Here is a 19464-nt window from a genome sequence, read left to right on the forward strand (position 1 = left end):
CCTTCCTCTACAGATTAGTGGAGGAAAGACTCCTGCCACCTGTTCCTGAGTGCGCACGTCCCCCCAGCAGCCCATGACTTGCTCTTCTGCTTAGGGTAGTGTTTGCAATTTGTTTCTGATTCAGGCCATCTGGACAAGGAGTCAGCAGTATCGTTGTTTGTGTTCAGGCATATACGTGGTTATTAAATCAGAGTACCAGCTTTTCCAATCTCCTGGCAAGAAGCTCCAAAATTCCTGACTTCCATTTATGGGGTCTTCTGGAAACAAATTTACTCCTGTATGAGTATTTGGATGATATACTTGAGTTCATCCCTGATAGAAGTTCCTATTGGATGGCTTATGAGTTTTTCTCTGAAGGATTTGATTATTGCTGTAACGAGCACGACTTTGCAAGTCCTTTATATTTGCGTCAATACCTCTCTAGGTCTGTAAGTGCAGGCATCTGCGTTCATTTTGAAAGGAGTTTCTTAGAGTCACTCCACTACCTGTGAAATGCATTCTCTTTTTACTCACTTGCTGGATCAGCACGCTACTGCCTACAGCATTTCGGATCAAAAAGCAATAAAAAAAGTGTCTGTTTCCCAAACGAAAAGTCTTTGAGTTGTTCTGTCTCTATTGGCATGCGCTGCTCTGCGTCAGATCAACTCAAAGACAAAGCCAAGGAGAACAGCTTCAGCGACTTCGTTAGCAATTGTGTCTCTCTATTTTATTATTTCCTGCTTGTAAGAAACACTCAACAAACAGGAATCACTTCCTGCTTGAGACCTATAAGGAAGTTCACAACCTAATTTCTCCTCACATTTCAAAGCAAATTGCAACCACTTCCCTTTCTAGAGAGTTAATAGAAGAAGTAGCTATTTTCCAAATCCCTTTTACAAAGGAAGACTCGACCACTGCAAACCAACTAGCTAAAATTTAGTTGTGTCACCCAGTCTCACATCCACTCAGTCAGCTTAGGGGATATATCTACCAGCAGCTATTGCGGAGTAATTATTCACCATAGTTAAGTCAAAAGCAGTTATCAGCTTCCACTAATACCCGGACTTCAGAGTCAGATTTCAGGAGTCAGGTTTTCCCCGATTTCTTTTGCCACTCAACACGTCACCCATAGAATTTGGTGTTGGAAGATCCCTTTCATAGATTTCATAAATTGTCTGTAATGTTTTGATCAGTAGCTATTGTGAATGAGATAACGTCCACTACTCCTATGATGTTTCAAGATCCTACTACACATGCATCAACAAAACTGTTCATTGTTCTTACCCAGACACTTTGGCAACAATGCACCCTAAACGTTTCCAAAAATTAGCAAAAAGGTAGGATGTGGTAATGTAAATAAATATATTTGTGTGAGTGTTTGGATGTCTGTTATCTGAGCACTGAGAAGGAGGTAAAAATATTTTGCATCTCTCTCTGTTTTTCTATCTTGCTGTGTCTTTTTGCATCTGAGCTCTTAACAGTCTGTACAGCTCTGTTTGTGTCTTGCTGTATTCACACCTATTGTCTTCTCTGCCCTTTCCCCTGAAAGTTACTCAGATTGCAGGTTGGGAAATACTGGGTCATTAGACAGATTTTATCATTAAATTATTCCACGTGACAGACTGCTTGTTTACACATGCTAGTGCTAATACGAAAGTTTGAATGTACGTATCAAGGCACAGTCAAAAAGAAGAGTAAGTACAGAGAAAAAGTCCTACGAAAGATGGACTGTCGCGGAAAAAAATATTTCTGAAATAACCTGGGGAAAAAAATGGCATATCATAATAATTAATCATTTTCTACAGATAAAATTGCAGTTCATTGATAAGTCCTAACCAACAAAATCCTACTTTCCTTTGTGACACGTAAATGATGCCATTATTTCAACTAGCATTTCCTTGAAAGTCACACTAAAAAAACCATTCCTCCCGCAGATAGCTTGTAACTGCCTGTGAATTACCCTCATAGCAGCTCTCTGTAGAGTTGGTAATAAATGGTTGATTATATACAGAACACTGAGTGTAAAATACATTTTTTTTATCAGTGTTCTCATCAGAATACTGAATGACAACCTATTGTTTTCTTTTCTCATATCTCAGGCATATTAGATGTAATATCTCCTAGTTATCGAGCTGAATCAGAGCTCAATGCTGTTACACGCTGAAGAGTGAGGAGGGTCCTTTGGGATGTTTTATAGGTTTTGTTTCTTTCTACATTGTATAAATAAAAATTTCTGCCTCAGCTGGAGGCTTTGCTATCATTGTTGTTTTGCAGATTTTGTCCTTCCCACCAGCAATCACTCTGTTAAATTTTGAATCTCTCTTCCAAAAAGTAATTCACATTCTTTTGAGGACATCCAAACAATTCTCTTGTGTAGGCAAATTTTCAGTCTTCAATTGTACGCACAAAAAAAAAGGCAGAAAGGCTCAAACTTTGAAACACAAGCAAAACACTCAAACATTGTGGAAAAAAGAACAAACCTCCCTTGTAGCAACTAAACAAGAGAGCCTGTATTATTTATTGAGGGAAATGTGGCACGCAGGTTTGTAAGAAATGAAGTGGGCGGATTTTGCGATAGACAACTGACCCCTGAAATACCTCACTCAGAAGAACCAAACACAAGAACCAGTACTGGTGCAGGACATTCACATGAGCTCAGAAAGCCTGGGAGAGACAGATGTTGGATGTTATTGGACACAGACCACGGCTGGTTCAGAAAATTCCCTAGGTGGAAAGCAAGAGTTTCTTAGGAGAAGTATCATGCCTGCTTGCCCTGTTCTCACTTCTTGGGTGTGCACCTCTGGTCACGGTTAGAGGTGGATTACACCAGCTGGGTTAGAAAGGCCCTGCCTGAACCTGTACCACCACCTCCCTGGCCTTTGTTTTCTTCCTTAATTAAATATTTACTGTATTGCTGTCAGCTGACAAAAAGTTAACATCAAAAAACTATTCTTTCCAGTCCTTTTGCATTAGAAGTGTAAGCGGTACGTGTAGGGTTTACGTTTGCAGGTAGAAGGAACTCTGGAGGCATGTGCACATGCAATCCTTAGAGGAATAAAACATATCCATCAGAAACAGGTTAGGAAAGCTGAGTTGCTGTGCTGTCCTGAAGCCTTTCCCCAGTGGGCTGTTGGAATCATAGAATAGTTCGGGTTGAAAGGGACCTTAAAGATCATACAGTTCCACCCTTCCTGCCATGGGCAGGGACACCTCCCACTGGCTCAGGCTGCCCAAGGCCCATCCAACCTGGCCTGGAACACCTCCAGGGATGGGGCAGCCACAGCTTCTCTGGGCAACCTGGGCCAGGGCCTCACCACTCCCATGGTGAAAAAATTCTTCCTAATGTCCAGTCTAAATCTGCCCCTCCCCAGTTCATACCCGTTGCCCCTCATCCTATCCCCACAAGCCTTTATGAACAGCCCCTCTCCAGCTTTCCTGTAGACCCTTCAGGTGCTGGAAGATCGCTATAAGATCTCCTCGGAGCCTTCTCCTCTCCAGGCTGAACGACCCCAACTCTCTCAGCCTGTTCTCATAGGGAAGGTGCTCCAGCCCTCAGATCATCTTTGTAGCCTCCTCTGGACCCGTTCCCACAGCTTCATCTCCTTCTTATGTTGAGGATTCCAAAACTGGACACCGTATTCCAGATGAGGTCTCACAAGAGAGGATCAGAGGGCAGTATCACTTCCTTCACCCTGCTGGCCACGCTGCTTTGGATGCAGCCTGGGACACGGTTTGCACTAAACTGGCACAAAGAGTAGATTTACAAAGAGTAATTTACTTTATACAGCTTGATTGCTAGGAAACATTAGTTTCAGAATACCCGTGTGTCGAGCATCAGGCTGCTCCTGATGTATTGGGACAATACTTAGAGTATCTTTATGCTAGCTGTGGTCTCATGTTGTTATCCTGCTGACACTGAAGTCAAAGAGAAACTCCCCCCTCTTTCAGTGTGAACAGAAGACTGGAGTATATTTTATTTGCCATTTTCCCCTCAAATCTTCTATTGAAAAGGGCAATAATTCTGCAAGCGTAAGCTGAGTAGAATTTTACTATATGAAGATGAGGCATAAATAGAAATTCTATCTCTCATACTTCAAATTTTTATTTCTGACAGCTGAATATCATTTATCACACGTATTATAATAGTTACTTTGGTGTTGCATTCAGTTTATTCTAGAGGATAAATGTAAGGGGAAAACAAAATCTTTTCATCTGGAATTTACATGATATTCCCTTCTTTTTCCGTCCCGCCATTATATTATGCCACGTTGATGTAGAGAAAGCAGAATACCAGTTTCAATGGTACAATTTCCAATTATACCACGTCCGTCTGTGCTCTACACAAGTGTTTACCCTTATGGAAACACTAATAATTGAAATGACAAGAGTTTGGCTGGACAAACACAGCTTTAAAATATTTGTTTAATTTAGCAGAACTGAAAAGAGAAAACACTGACGCACAAAACAAGCTGACATCAATTTCAGAGAAGCATTTCAAAACTCCAAAGTGACAGTTAACTGAAAAATAAAGTGTGGATAACCTCTCTGCCGCAGAGATGTAACATGAGGAAGAATTTTTTTGTTAGCATTTAACATTCATCCAACTCAGCACTAGAATTCTCATTTTCCAGAAAACCCCAGAAACTGTCCTTTAATGACAGTAGAGACTATTTTTGGTCTTTTAATCCAGTATTGTGGATTAAAGACTGAAAAGATTAGCAGACTAATACATATCATAACAAGCGGGCTTTTCCTTCGGTTGCGCTAAGGAAGCCTCCTGCTACCACTCAGTTTCACAAGGTACAGTGACATTAATAGCCCCAAATTACTATTTGTGTGTAAATAAAACGCTACAGATGCTCTTTCAACATGAATTACACTTTAAAATAGTTTTATTCCAGAAAGCGTGATTTCTAAACTCAGATATCTCACCCACAGTGCTGCTAAGAAACAAAACCCCCGGGCATCCCATCTGCAAGTGCCAGTGGATTTTGTTCCAGATGCATTGTCCCATGTCTGTGAGACAAGAGCTACGCAGCTTGCTTTAAAAAGATTTGGAACTGTGGATAAGCCAGCTGGTGCAGTGGACTAATATTATCCAGCCCGAATATACTCCGATGTAAAAATGCCGACCTTAACGACCACAGCTTAGGTGGCAAGAGGGAGAAAAATTAGTGTTTTTTTTTTCTTTCTTCTAGACATAAATAAATAATTCTTACATCCACGTGCTTTCTGCACATTTCCAACTTGTATCGTAAATATTTTGCGCTTCGTAGAACGCTCATGAGCTGTTCTTTCCCAAACATCTGGCTATCTTCTCTTTTCAAGAGTTAAATTTATGAGAATGTCACCGATATCAGTTCTGGCAATGTTGGAACGATTGCAATTTTATTTCATTCTGTTGCCAGAATGCTGGCAGCATCTTTGCATCTCCACGTGCAATGAAAAATCTGCATGTGCAATAAAAAAAAAAAAAGAAAAAAAGGACCTCTGAGAGTTATTTTTTGTTATTTTACATAAAATTACAAAATAGATATAAAACGCTAAGAAAAACTTGGCAAGATGATGACGATTACAACACTAGAATCAAAACTTTAAGAGATATATACACATGTGGGGATTGTCAAAGGAGCTGAGTGGCCTTCTGGAAACAAGAAGGGATAGCTATATTTTCCAAAGAACCGTATACACCAAAAATTTACTTTAATAAAGTGAGCACTTTTAAAAGCATGGCCTTCATTTAGTTGTCTAAATAGAATTTAAGCCCTTTCAAAAATCTGATTCCAGTTATTGATACTGGCCCTTCAAAATCTGCTTCCTCTTAGAAAGGCTTCACCTCGGATTTATTGCTGGAGATTAGAGGCTGTCACAAAGCAAAATTAGTTTATTGATATCTTCGTACTCTCTAATGGTCCATACTATAAAAGTACTGTACTTGGTGGTACAGCACGAGTCTGTTAACAGGATCCAGACGCGGAATAATGCGCTGTCATGAACATCAGCCACAGGCCACATCAACAGGGTGGCGTGAGGAAGCTTCAACAGCAGCATAATTTTTTAGCAAAATGTCTAACTCGATAGAAACTCATCTTGCGTAACGTATTAGCCCTGAACTCACCCACTTCTGTTTAAAAATTCAAGAACGCTCTTAAAAATCAGCTTGTAAAAGTCCATGGCTTTCACTCTGGATCCAATGTTTCATGAAATTTTCAGTTCCGAGGCGACATTTTTCGCTTTTCAGACTTGCCAGCCAACAGCAAAGCTGAGAAATTCCAGTTTTTGGAGTAAATTTTTAAGGATACCAGATTAAAAATACATAAGGAAAAAATTATAGTCAACTATTTGTGTTGATTAATAAAGACTTGGAAAAACCTTAACATTGTAATTTTGTTAGTTGCATATAAATTGAATCCAATCACATATAAAACGTTGATAAAGTCCCATGAAAAAAAGCCCCAAATGAAGCCAATGACAAGAGCCCACCTGACTTGTGAAGATTTTGGTTTAGAACACAAGTGGGATCAGTATCCGCCTTTTTATTACACTGTACAGGACTTGAATCACAAAGAAAGTAGATTTATTAAGCTGGAACACCCTGGAGTTCTGCCCAGAAAGAATTTAACAGATGAAAGCCATGGGCTTATAGAAATCATAGGATCTATTCAGATTGAAGCTGTTGATTTATTATGATACCAACGGACGCCTCCGACACGGCCAAAGAGCATCGATTCCAGGCTGCTCTTAGACACACGCACTTTTCAATGAAGTTTTTAATGTGGATGACTATACTAAACAGCTTCTTGATTATTGATCCTCTTATCTGTCATTTGGGAAAAGCAAAAAAACGGCAGTAAGTGAATCTGGTGGTAGCTGAGCTTTCTGATAGTACTATGGCCATGGGCCAAGGGAGGAACAGGGAACCTGAGAGCGTTCTCATTTACCCAGAGAAATCCTTTATTGGAAGGGATGGAGTCATCCTAGGATGACAACTAGCAAGGATTGCTCTGCTGGATCACAGGGTGGTAAAATGTTAATGACATTTTCGATGTGCTAAAAGTGTAAAGTGCATTCCTGCAGCACTGTTCTTTCCTCGGAGAACTTGCATCAGATCCTGACCAGGTCTGAGCTCTCTCCAGGCTGTAAACAAGATGACAACCTGAGGCACTGCACACACATATATAAATAAAAATCCAAGGCCAGTTGCTGCGCTAGAGGAAATTTGCAACATCTGGCTCAGAAAACCAGAAGAATAATGGTTAAAGCAATCTTGAAAACTTTGTTCCAAGCTTGATTGGAGAAGAGAAAGAGTTTGGCTCTGGCTTGGAAAACACCCTGTCTTTGCTGACCTCTCCCTTTCTTCCTTAAATGCATTCTCTGTAGCTTCCTTGAAAGGATCTATGTTTATACCCAGGGAAAAGGCAAAAAGGTGGAACAAGGCACAAAATGCAAGAAAGGCTGTGTCTCCGTACTGTGCTTTTATGTTGACATCTCAAAAATAGCCCCGTGGACATTTGAACTCTCATAGAGAATAATTGGCCCCCAAGGCTTCATAATTTAACATTCCTGGTGAAGTAATTCAACACAGGGTTTTTTAGACAGCGTTTTGATGAGTTTATCAGAGGAACAAACTGTTTCGCAATATTTGGGTCACAGTAGAACTGTGAGAGACATTCTCTGGATTTTCTGTGCAGGAAATGAGAAAGCGGAGAGGAGGAAGTAGATTTAAAATGCTCTCTGGTTTTGTACACTGTGAGTTTAATGTATGTGAGAACTGGAACCTCCTCGTGCATCTCAAGAGCATATAGCCTGCTGTCACCTGGAAAATTTGTCAGCGTCAGCTCTCTGACATCTCAGATTAATACAGGGTTGAGTGTTTTAATAGCAAACTTCCAGAAAACTGGTGGGTCCTTAAAGTGATTTAAAGGTCCAGGACTAAAATGATAACATCTCTCTAACTGGACAAAACCCATTCTTGAAACATCAATGGTAACTGCGACTGCAGTTCACCCCTGAAAGATGCTACTAAGTGAAAATAACCTTTTAAAAAGAATTATATAGATATTGTTCACTTCTTATGTCACCGAGACATTCTTTCAGGGCACTGTTACTGTCTGTCTACTTCCAACATCTCCAAACATATTAAATATAAATTTTAACTAGAAAATAATACACTGCAAATAGATCTTCTGGCTGGCTGAATATTTTGCCAATAATGAATACATACACCCAAACTACCTATACATTAAATATTAAATGCAACTGATAAACAGGAAGTCAGGTTGGTCTCAACTTGTCCAGAACTGAAAGCAATTACGTATTTTTAAGGATGAAAATGACTCAGTTTACCTTCTTACTTTTTATTTCTTATCTCTTCACTGCAATGGAGCACTCATTTTAATATTGGATGCATTGAGTAGAGGTGATAAAAATGTTTGTGCAGTGCATAAATGAACTTTGAACAAATATTAATAGAGCTATCTTGGCAACGTGAGGGGAATGGTTGGACCTGCGGCTTTAGCACCTGCTCCCACAGAGGAATACAAATCCACCCATCAGCACCTTCATCCTTCTGAGAGAGGAATGGGTGTATATGTGAAAACCCAGTGAGTGACACATGAAACAAAAGGAGCACTGCAAAGGAAACTGGCATCTGAATATCTTATCCTTGCAAGAAAAGGATGAGATCGTTGGTCCACATATAGTCCCAAAGACAGCTTTCATGCCAGAAAAAGTGCTTCAGCAAGCAGATGCGGGCACATAAGGGAGGATCGCATTCAGACCTCTTCAATATTCTACCTCAGGGGTCCTAATCAATACATTCCTGTTGATTTGAGAAACTTCTGCATCATGAATTGCCTGTGTCATGCATTTTCTGCTTGAAGAATAGTCACAAAATCTTGAGAATGGTGGGTAATGCAGACCCAACGCTCATTGTCCAGAAGGACAGGCTGCCAGGAAGCCTGTGGCAAGATCAGAGGTGTGACATATCCTACAACATCAGGAAAATAACAGCATCAACTAGAGAAGCAGACAGACAGATTAGAGGAAGACCATAAGGTCTGGCTCTTTAACTGGGGAACCGTTACTTTGTGTTGACCTTCAGTCTCTCTAGTTCTTGCAAACTGTCTGTATAATATCTCTAGGAGAGTTCAATTCCTGTCCGAAAGCCTTTGCCTGCCTTCTTATTATCTTGTGTCCTGATTATGACAATATCTTTTCCTATTGTCACGGCAGCTCCAGTTGACCCCTGATAACAATGAAGAATGCTGCCGCATAGACTGTTTTTCATCATCATTTTTCTTTCAGCATAACTCTATTTTTTTTCCCTCCTTCTCTCCCATATGACACATTTTCACCTTCACTTCTCAGGCCTTTGCTGCTTATTATCCTCTTCCTCTCTCATTTCTTACTGAAATCACTCTGATCAGCCAGTGATACCAGTCTCTGTCATCTAATTGCTATCTTTTCCAACACGCACTCTCCATCTTTGCTACGCTACCTTTCATGTTTTTTGCTGGGTAACAGCGCTTCTGCAAAGCCAGTTTGTTTACATCCCTCCTGCATATTCTCCCTTTCAGCTAGGCTAGCACAAAACCAGGTAACGATGAGACCGCTGTGATACTGATGCTCCATGCATCGTGCTCGCCGATATCACCTCCGGGTGTTCTCACACTGCTTTCTCTTTTTGCAGCTACCATTTCTTTCCTTAGAGTACTTGTACAATACTATTTGTAGTAGACACCATTCGTCTACCCTGTATTTATGTGGTCATTAATGCAACAAAGTTCTCCTTCATGATTAGGTTTACAGGAGCTATAATAATAAATACCACGTGATAAAGGAGTACGTAGGATTTGATGGAAAATCAGATGCGATATATAATCGCGTACTATCACCAAATACAGAAAAAAACAGGTTGATTTGCTCATGCTCGGCCAAGAGGAGCCCCTGCAGTAATTATCAGGTCTTCCCTAGTTATGGGAAAAGACAGTTATTCATAAAATACATTCTTAAATGTTTCTTATGGCAGAGAAGTAACTTTTCAAAAAGAACCGCAATATTGGCAGTTATTATGCAGCTCTGTGAAATGTGTACTTAAATATTCATTCCTCTTTCAGTTTCACATGCAATCATTCAGTTTTACTTTCAATTTTAAAAGCGGTAAAGTTATTACACACAAAACCTATGGAAAAATTAATGTGCACGTAATTTAAGCCCTTTTCCCCCCCTCTCTTTTTAAAGTCATATAGAAAACTTTTCAGTTCAAGCTTGTATCTGTATGGGATATGGTATAGCACACTCTGCCATCTGCTGAGCACGGCCAGAAATGCTCAGATGCTCAACTTCGAAATGGGTAAAATTGTGCCCATCTATTCCCGTGCTATTTTAAACACAGAAAAGAATGTAATCAAAATAGAAGGCAGATCTAAGGAAGGATTTAAACCAGGGGCAGAAAGTTAACTACAGCATCACAGTCTGTTGGGAAAGGAAAAGATACTTGTGAGATTTTTGTAGAGAAAGAGAAGAGGAAAAATCAGGCTGTGATAAACGGAAAAATAATCAGATGTAAATACAGAAAATGAAGTAAACTTTTTTCTGTTTATTTAGCAGTGGTACTTTGCCCTTTGGCACTGCATATGTGGTAAACATTTTGAGCAGGACATTCACAGCATTTTCTTTCTGAGAAGACTAGCGTGTTCCTAATTGTTGAACATTGTGGCTACAATTCGTCTTTTTAAATGCTAACAGAGAAAGTTTATAAAACAAAAATAAACAAACTATTTAAGATCACAGCATTACGAGTTTGACATAACCTAGCTTCTTGTTAGAGCTTCAAATGTCCCTCACTCCCCCTCACAGGCTGTGAGTCAGCAGGGAAGGAGGATACTTAGATTAGAAACACCAAACTGTGGAACAATGATCACACAAATGTTATTTTGGTTGCACTTCAGATGCTCCTGCAGTTAAAATCTGCTAAATTAGGAGAACTGCAGTGATCAGAACCTCAGCTGATAGCTGTGGAGTTTTGACTTGATGACCCCAAATCGCAGGGCCCAAACAAGTTTTTATAACACTCCAAAATGTGATTAAAGTTTGACCCCAGCTTGTCACAAAAAAGCAGAGCCCAGAATCGTTATTTCACTTTTCCTGCAGTGCCGGCAGTGTGAACCCTCTCTCTGCTGCTTTTAGTTATCTGGTAATTGAAAGGTGCTTATTGACAACAGGAATCCGATCAAATAGGCCCCTGAACCAGAGGTTTTGGGCCACATCATCATCCAGTGTAAATTGGCACGAGGTTGGTATCATCACTGGAGGTGTAGGACCATACCGGTGTCACTCCAGCACTAATCGTTTTGCCTTAAAAATATTGTACTCTAACTTTCAGGAGCCTTTGGTACATACAGACGTACACAGTGGAGTGATAAAAGCTTCTTAGTGACAGTTCTATTATTTGATCCAATAGCATATCCCAAACATCCTCATCCTCTAAAGATGCTGAGACGACAATGTTGTTTTTTCAAAAGCATCCCAACAGGAGATGCTCTGCAGAAACAACTGGAGAGGAGACGATTTCAGCAGCGATCGCTCTTTGAATTCCTGCATTATGTACAAATGCAACATGTGATGGTGGTTTCATCCTTTATTACAAGGAACACAAGGAACCTTTTATCTTCTGTTTACTGGGATGGGAATAAATACAAAGAGTTAATATGTAACCATCCTTTTGTGGATGTCTTTATTTTTATGGGAAGAAACACTGGACGGAGGGTCATTCGGAAAGCCCGTGGACTGGCAGCCATGTACTCCCTGGCACTGGTTGCGTGTGCGGTGGCTCTGAGCCACTGTGCTCTCGCAGCGAAAGGTAAGTGCCTTCAACTTTCAAAGGGCAATATTATCCTGAAATGCGAATGAGGGAAGCTGGAGAAAGCACCGGGATTTTACTCTTTAGACTATTCTGGTCAAATGTTTTGAAAGGGGAATTTTCTCTGAAAGCTATTTGCTCTCTTTTTCCTTTCCATCCCTTCCTCTGTCTCTTCCTACGGTCAGGTGAACTGCTATATACAAATGTATAAAATAGAGGAAAATAGAAAAAAGGATTGACAGAAGTCATGGAAACCAGGTTGCCTGCATGCCGGGGGGTAACTGCAAGTGCCAGGAATTAACCTTGCTCTGTCCCTCTGCCCAGCTCCCTGCTCATCTCGCTTTCCCCTCCGCCGCAGGGGCTGCCTGGCATGGCTCCTGCCTCGCTTTTCTCCTCCTTTCCCCCATGCCAAGGGCTCTGGGCACTGTTTCATACACCCTCTTCCCACTGTTTGCTATGCATTTCTACAGCACGAGCTTTGTGTTCCTCTGTTCTCTCCCCACAATCTCAGCAGGAACCTCTCTCCATGTCCTTCACAGGAGTGCAGTCTGCATCCTCCGTTTCTCCCTCACTGTTCCCCTCTCATTTCCACTCCCTGGGTAATGAGTTGTTCATGCTATCACCACGTTAAAGCCGCTTTGGAATCCAAAAGGTCTAATGTAATAGAGCATTTACCCCACTGGACAGAAAAACTGGGCAAACCAAAGACGAAGAAATATAATCTAAAAAAGAGATCATAGAATCACAGAATAGTTTGGGTTGGAAGGGACCTTAAAGATTATCCAGTTCCACTCCCCCTGCCATGGGCAGGGACACCTCCCACTGGACCAGGTTGCTCAAAAACCTCATCCGACCTGGCCTTGAACACCTCCAGGGATGGGGCAGCCACAGTGTCTCTGGGCAACCTGGGCCAGAGCTTCACCACTCTCATAGTGAAGAAATTCCTCCTTATGTCTAGGCTGAATCTGCCCCTCTCCGGTCTACAGCCATTGCCCCTTGTCCTATCATCTCATTTCAAGCCGACGTCACCAAATTAATTTGGATTAAGAGTTAAATGCGTTGGTTTGCTTCTAAGTCCTTCTCACCCTCTTTTGTCCAAAATAATTTATCACAATTGACTCATTTTGCAGAATACCTTCATCAATCCATTTTGAAGCAAAAGTAAATTTTAGTAAAAAAAAAGTGACACAAAACCTAAGAGAGGCCACTGAAAGAGCTGCTGAGGAGAAGAGGAAGAATACATCTTTTTTCTGGCTGACACTGATAGCAGCCATCAGTTGCCTCGTGAAGTTCCATACTTATAGATAGCAGATTTAGCTCCGTGCAGGAATATTCTATAGTCGATAGTGATACAGAAACCTGTGCTTCCAGCTGAGAAACGAAAGCCACTCCAACTTTCTGCCCAATATCTTGTCAAGTGTCTCCTCTCCTCCAGTCTGTCCCAGGCCACCAGAGGTGATGTTTGCCACAATTGATGTAAACAAAAGCGTGTATGACGTGGGTGAGGAAATAGAATATACCTGTAGGCCTGGGTTCATCCCCAACTCCGGGCAGAGGAAATACACCTGCCTCCCGACTGGCAAGTGGCCTATCAACACCCTGTTATGTCTACGTAAGTAAATCCTGCTCCTAGACCTGAAAAGGATGTGTTATAGTCCCTGCGACCAACCTGCTACATTTAAAACTATTTATTTATATTCTCTGATCATTCTTCCCTCACTTGGAAGACAACTGGGTGTGGGGGAGGCGAGCGGAATGCAACAAGGGAAGGATATTCCCATACATGTCCCACGCTTTCCCTTAAGCCTCTGATCTGGGATGGTGATGGAGATTGGGTCCGGACAAGGTGAACCTCGATCTCACTCAGTCCAGATGCGCTTATGCTCTAATGATGTATACAGCTTGATAACACCCGCGTTTATTGTACCCCTCATACTGTACCCCTCATTGCTCATTTTTCATCATTTCACTGCATAGAAGTTATTTTTCCCAGACAAATAAATGTTAAAAATTATTTAATCACAAAAAACCTTTGAAACTAGTACAGTTTGATAGACATTTAGACTGGCTAGAGTTATGAAATGTAGTACATGGGAATAAAGAACCATGAAAAACACTAGGAGGCCTTTATGATCAACTTGTTTCCATTATCCTAACCTCATGAAATAATAGTTTCCCTTTCTTATCTTTAATTAACAGCCCAGAGATGTCCCACTCCTGGACCCTTGCCACATGGAAAAATTGATTTTATAGACTTCCACTATCAGAGTTCTATAAGTTTTTCATGTGAACCAGGGTAAGCATTCCCTACCTCATGCTGTTAAATAAATAATCTAAACCACGGTGCTACATTCTAGCATCACCCGCTACCGTATTGCACACTAGAGAACTTAGAAAGCCACACATAGAAACCCACCTCCACGTCAGAGACTCAAAACAAAGAAGCAGATCTGGTGGTCCTCCTCTGTTCAGTCTTGGCTATAACACTCTGGAGCTTTCCTACTCCAAAGCAATGTCTTACAGACATGGAAACCATCAAAATAGCAGAGATTTTATGCAAAGATTTATTCCAGACTGCTTTCCTCTGGTTTTTAAATCCTCTTATTACATCATGAGATGAAATCCTGCAGTAGAGAGAAGATAATCTCCATCTAAGTTGTTATTCTATTGGGCTCTGGAGACTGAAAATTCTGTTTCTATGCCTTTCCGAGTTCAGTAAATGAAAACATGAGGTTAATCCTAATCTAGTCCCTGGAGAAACTGCACTTTCACTCAAGGCTACTTGCCAGTTTTAGAAATGAGAATACATTTAAAGAAAAATAATTATGGCAAACAGAGGGAAATATTTCATAGCAGTATGCGGTTCATTTTGTTTGGGTAACAAACAAACAAACAGTACTTACCTGGGAAAGTCATAAGTAAGACATAGCCTAGAATTTACTGAAGAGTATCAATAGCTTCAACTACCTCCTTATGCCACAAAACAGGAGCAAGATAATAAATAAACACCAAATGTAGCAATGGGACTTGCTTCAATTTTGCTGATTGTAATTTACTGGTTTTCAGCTGTGTGATACTGAAATGATAGGTACACAATGAATATTTCTTCAAAACTCAGAGTAAGTGTTAATAATATAAGCATAGAGGATGGGAGAGAAGCATTGAGAGAGCACATGGAAATTAAATTGAGCTATCTAGCATTAAAATAATGCACCTTAGTGACTTTAGTTAAGAATGCTGAGTTCTTTGCAACAGTTTGATCCTAATTAGCCCTAATTAGCTAAGAACTCCTCCCGAGAAACCAGAACATTTATATTAGCAATCACAGATTAATACTCACTGTTTATATATATTCACAGTATTAATCAGTTGTAGCAACTAATATATAAGATAGGATATGTAGTTGAAAAGACGAAACATGTTTTTGCATCATGCCTTTTGCCTCGATACATGCAATACCCAAACACCAACAATCTTTCATATTTGAATCTAAACTTCCTTTGAGGTCAGTAAGTGCTAGAACTAAAGAAGAACTTCAGAAGTGGATTCCCAAGTGTGTTTATGAGAAATAGTAACCTCTCTTGCAAAGAAGAACTTAATTCTTCTCTATGTTCATTAAGCTTTCAGATAACCAGGTCTGTTTGTTTTCAGTTACAACCTCGTTGGGGCAAGAACGAGTCAATGCATGGCAGACGGAAAGTGGAGTGGAACTTTTCCACAGTGTCAACGTATGTGTTTAAATACTAAAGAACTACTCTATCCTTATTCTTACTACAGAAAGATGCATTTAAGTTACTCTGAATTTTATACTCTTATTCGGAGGCCTCCAGTAATGCCATGCAAAAAATGGTTAAGAAAAATTGAGAAGCATATTGTATGTTTGATTTTAGGTGTGTGGATTCTAGTTTTAAAGAAATATAGTTTAAAGGTCTGTACAAAAGCCCAGGATCAGGGTTGCTACTTACAGCTGAACTCAAGATGTTATCCATTCAAATTCATTCTCCCTGTGCATATAAGAGAATATTGTTATGCCTTTGCGACTGTTAGATGTGGTTTTGCTATGACCTGTCCTTCATAAACAGTTTACTGAAAAACCACTATACTATATAATATTTCCTGAAGTGCGTAGAAAACCTAATTAATTACGTATTCTAGTGCTCCTGGGACTTTAATCCGAACTTTTTGTTTTGTTAGCCACACTTCCATGAAGATGGTGGGGGTTAATTTGGTTATAAGCATGTTGTTCCTGTAGGAATAATTTGATCTTTAAGCTTTAATTTCTATGAATGCTGCGCTTTTCTAGCGGTGACTTGTGCTCCTCCCTCACTTCCTGAATTTGGAGTCCTTTCTTACCGTCTCTCAAAACCTGGAAACATTTCAAGGTTCCTGGACACAATTACTTTTGAATGCGTACCCCCTCTTGCCCTCATCGGGAATGAGACAGCTACTTGCATGGCCGCTGGGAACTGGAGCAGCATCCCGGAGTGCAAGGGTAAGGAACTCAGTTTTATCAACACCTAAAAATATTGCCTAGAATTGTATCTATAAAACTATATGGATTGTATCTATAAAACTACATGAACAACCTTGCTAGTTCTGTTTCCAATTGTTATTGCAAGCATACAGTAGAATTGGCCTGAAAGTTAGACTCTTGATCGCCAACAAGATTGCGTGAAACATAGGACTGACAAAATATTTGCTGCAGGTAGAAAGGTTATACAAATAGAACCCACTAAACGTAGCTCAGAGGGGAGAATCAGAGCCTGGCCTCCACAGTGCAGTGAATATTTTATTCTGCTGTATGCTAGGATTAATCTAAGGAATAGACAACCTACCTTTAGCCCTAAGAACTTGATTGGTTTCAGGGAAACTATGCCACATTTAAGTAGGTTTTGGCAATAATCACAGATTGTAATAGATGTGTATTTAAAACAAGTAATATTTATTTACAGGGGTGGGTTGGTTTTTTTTTGGTAATAATCTTTCCTGTGCAAGAGGCTGAAATGAGCCACCCTGAAAGTTTTATGTATTTTTCAAAGTATATATTGTGTGTTTATAACCGCAACATTGATATAGCTTTGTTTTTATTTTTGTACCGCAGTTGTCACATGTCCAACTCCAACAGGAATAGAAAATGGATTCATAGAGTTTGCTGTTCGTAGAACGTATCACTATAATGAAAGCGTTAGCTTCGGCTGCCAGTCCAGCTATGTGATGGATGGACCTAAGCATTCCCGATGTGAAAAGAGTGGCAACTGGTCCACAAAGCCAACCTGTAAAGGTATACACACGATATCTGTTAGAAACTATGTCTCAAATTGAAAGACCACCACCCTGATTGTTAGTGAGCTATCTATCACACCTTTGTGTCCTCAGGAAAATCAAACAGTAATTTCAAGGTTTGGACAATCTAAGACCACTCCCACACTGAATGTTGCATAACATGGTGTATTTGAATTGACTTCAATAATTAGCCATGTAACTTTATTTTGCCTGTGTTTTCTCTTCTCTTCCTATTTAATATAATCAACAATTTTAGTTGGGCTGGATTTTTACTGGAAACTTTTGACCCTATACTCAGGGGTCTGACTTTCTTCAGTAATACCATCAGAAGTGCCATATACCTGTGGAAATCCTTATTTTTCATTCCCAAATGTCACTTGTACAGATTTCTGACAGGCTTTAATGTACCCACTTTTGAAAACAGAGTTCTAATTATCCTTACATGTCACTTATAGCTGGGTTGTTTTACAGGACCATGTAAAATACCAGTTAAGAAAGCTGTCGTATTATACAACGGCGAGAAGAAAAGAGTTCAGAATGACCTTAAGGAAGGCATTCAGCATGGTGAAACCGTATCCTTCTTCTGCAAGAATAAAGAAAAATCCTGTGCTTACACTGTAGCTGCTGCATGTGAGGATGGCAACCTTACTCTCCCCGCCTGTTTCAAAGGTACAAGCTGGGCTAACCATAAAATAGCGTCCGTTGGTGGAATAACAAATACATTGTTGTGGGGAGCAATGCCAGAATTCATCTTTGAGCCCTATTTGCTTGGCTAATCCATCTGCCTCATGCTAGAGTTATCGGGTATTCAGGAACGAATGGCTTGAGATACGGAGAGAATGCACAGCAAGAGTTTGCTCAGATACATCAGAGCGCTGATTTAATCCTGGTTCTGCTCTTAGGAGGCAGTATTTACAGCTGATCTAGCCCAAACAAAACACCATATGTAAAATATTCCAGGATTTCATGAATCCTTGGGTTGTCTACAGGGGTAAAGAGCCTGAACACTGCTGCAGCCATTCACTCACATTCTGGTGAATAATTCCCATGTGATGCTGACCGGTAACACATTGGTTCTGACTTTGGACCAAGTGTTAAAAAGCAGCTGACAGTTGTAGTAAGGAATTGATGCTGCAGGAGCTGGCTCACAGGCACACAGGTTTCTGGAATCAACAAACTAGATACTGAAGTTTGTTAGCAAGAGGAAGTGCTTTGAATTTGTTTTATCAACATTCCTTGCACTGAATATTCCTTGTCAGTTTTATTTTCATTTGTAAGTGAAGGAAAAAAATGCCTATGCATGATGAAGACATCTTTCCTCACTTTTCGGCTTGGCTTCTGATGGGTGTAGCTTAGCTTTCACCAAAACAGAAATTAAAGTAGTGTATTTCTTTTAGCGGCTTACTATGATGCAAAGATTGATTACTTTCCTAACCGGGTCCATGAGACACATTTGCAGCTATCACGTTTCAAGAATTTAATCTCAGTCTTAACTTCTTGTTTGCAACAGAACGTGGCTTTTTTTCAAGTCTTGTGAAGAAGGACCCGTCAGACATGAAACCATGTGAAGATGAAGCATGAATCAGAGAAGTAATGTAGTACTACTCTGCCTTACTGAGAGAAAACATTATCTACGAGAGGAAAACTTAGGTCCTGCAAGTATGAATTTCCAGGCCAACTCTGGGCTCACTCAGCTGTTTTCCCTACCACTATCCCTCTCAGCCTCTTCCACAAGCTATGACACATTATTTTAGCCAGTAACTTTCATCCTTTTTTCTCTGCCTTGTTCAGAACCCCTGCAATACTACTTCTCTTTCCATATTTCCAACATTTATGCAATTGCAAATTACTTTCTCAATAGAAGTCCCTTTACAATAAAGTAATTTTCATCCAAGTGTGTTCTCATTTAACGTTACCTAATCATCAATCAAATCCTTTAGCTCTTAACTGATTTATAGAGCATGGCCTTTCTCATTAATAATTAGCTGGGTTCTGATTCCATTACTGCTCCCCTGTGATAGGGAATGGACCTTTAATTATAGATAGAGGGTCATCAGCATAGGATTTTCCAGAATCTACGTAAGGAGAAAGACTGAGATTTCCAAATGCCTTTAGAAGCCAAGTATCAAACCATAGTTTAAACGTCAATAGCATGAAATAAAGCGTTATTTTACACTTCCAAAAACATGTGCTAAATTTAATAAAAGTATTTATGTTTTCAGCTTCACCTGAAACTTTTGTTTTAAACAACAGTTAATTTTTACCACTGTTTCAATATTATGCAATGTAACTGATTCCTTTTATTTAAAAAAAAAAAAAGGGTTGTGCACTATTGAGCA

General features: G+C 40.1%; 1 protein-coding gene across 2 annotated transcripts; it reads left to right on the plus strand.

Annotated features, from left to right (window-relative positions):
- Window positions 1–11688: 11688 nt before the first annotated feature.
- Window positions 11689–19310, plus strand: APOH (apolipoprotein H). Of its 2 annotated transcripts, XM_009563991.2 has the most exons (8): window positions 11689–11842; window positions 13278–13454; window positions 14042–14138; window positions 15494–15570; window positions 16146–16334; window positions 16944–17123; window positions 17597–17794; window positions 18636–19310. In XM_009563991.2, the coding sequence occupies exons 1-8, from the start codon at window positions 11725–11727 to the stop codon at window positions 18704–18706; spliced, it is 1107 nt and encodes a 368-aa protein (XP_009562286.2). In that variant the 5' UTR covers window positions 11689–11724; the 3' UTR covers window positions 18707–19310. The 2 variants fall into 2 exon arrangements, with proteins under 2 accessions (XP_009562286.2, XP_053939691.1); XM_054083716.1 differs by lacking the exon at window positions 13278–13454 and having other exon boundaries at window positions 11692–11842.
- The last annotated feature ends 154 nt before the right edge of the window (window positions 19311–19464 follow it).

Source organism: Cuculus canorus, chromosome 18 (assembly GCF_017976375.1).
Source record: "Cuculus canorus isolate bCucCan1 chromosome 18, bCucCan1.pri, whole genome shotgun sequence".
Classification (NCBI taxonomy): Eukaryota; Metazoa; Chordata; class Aves; order Cuculiformes; family Cuculidae; genus Cuculus; species Cuculus canorus.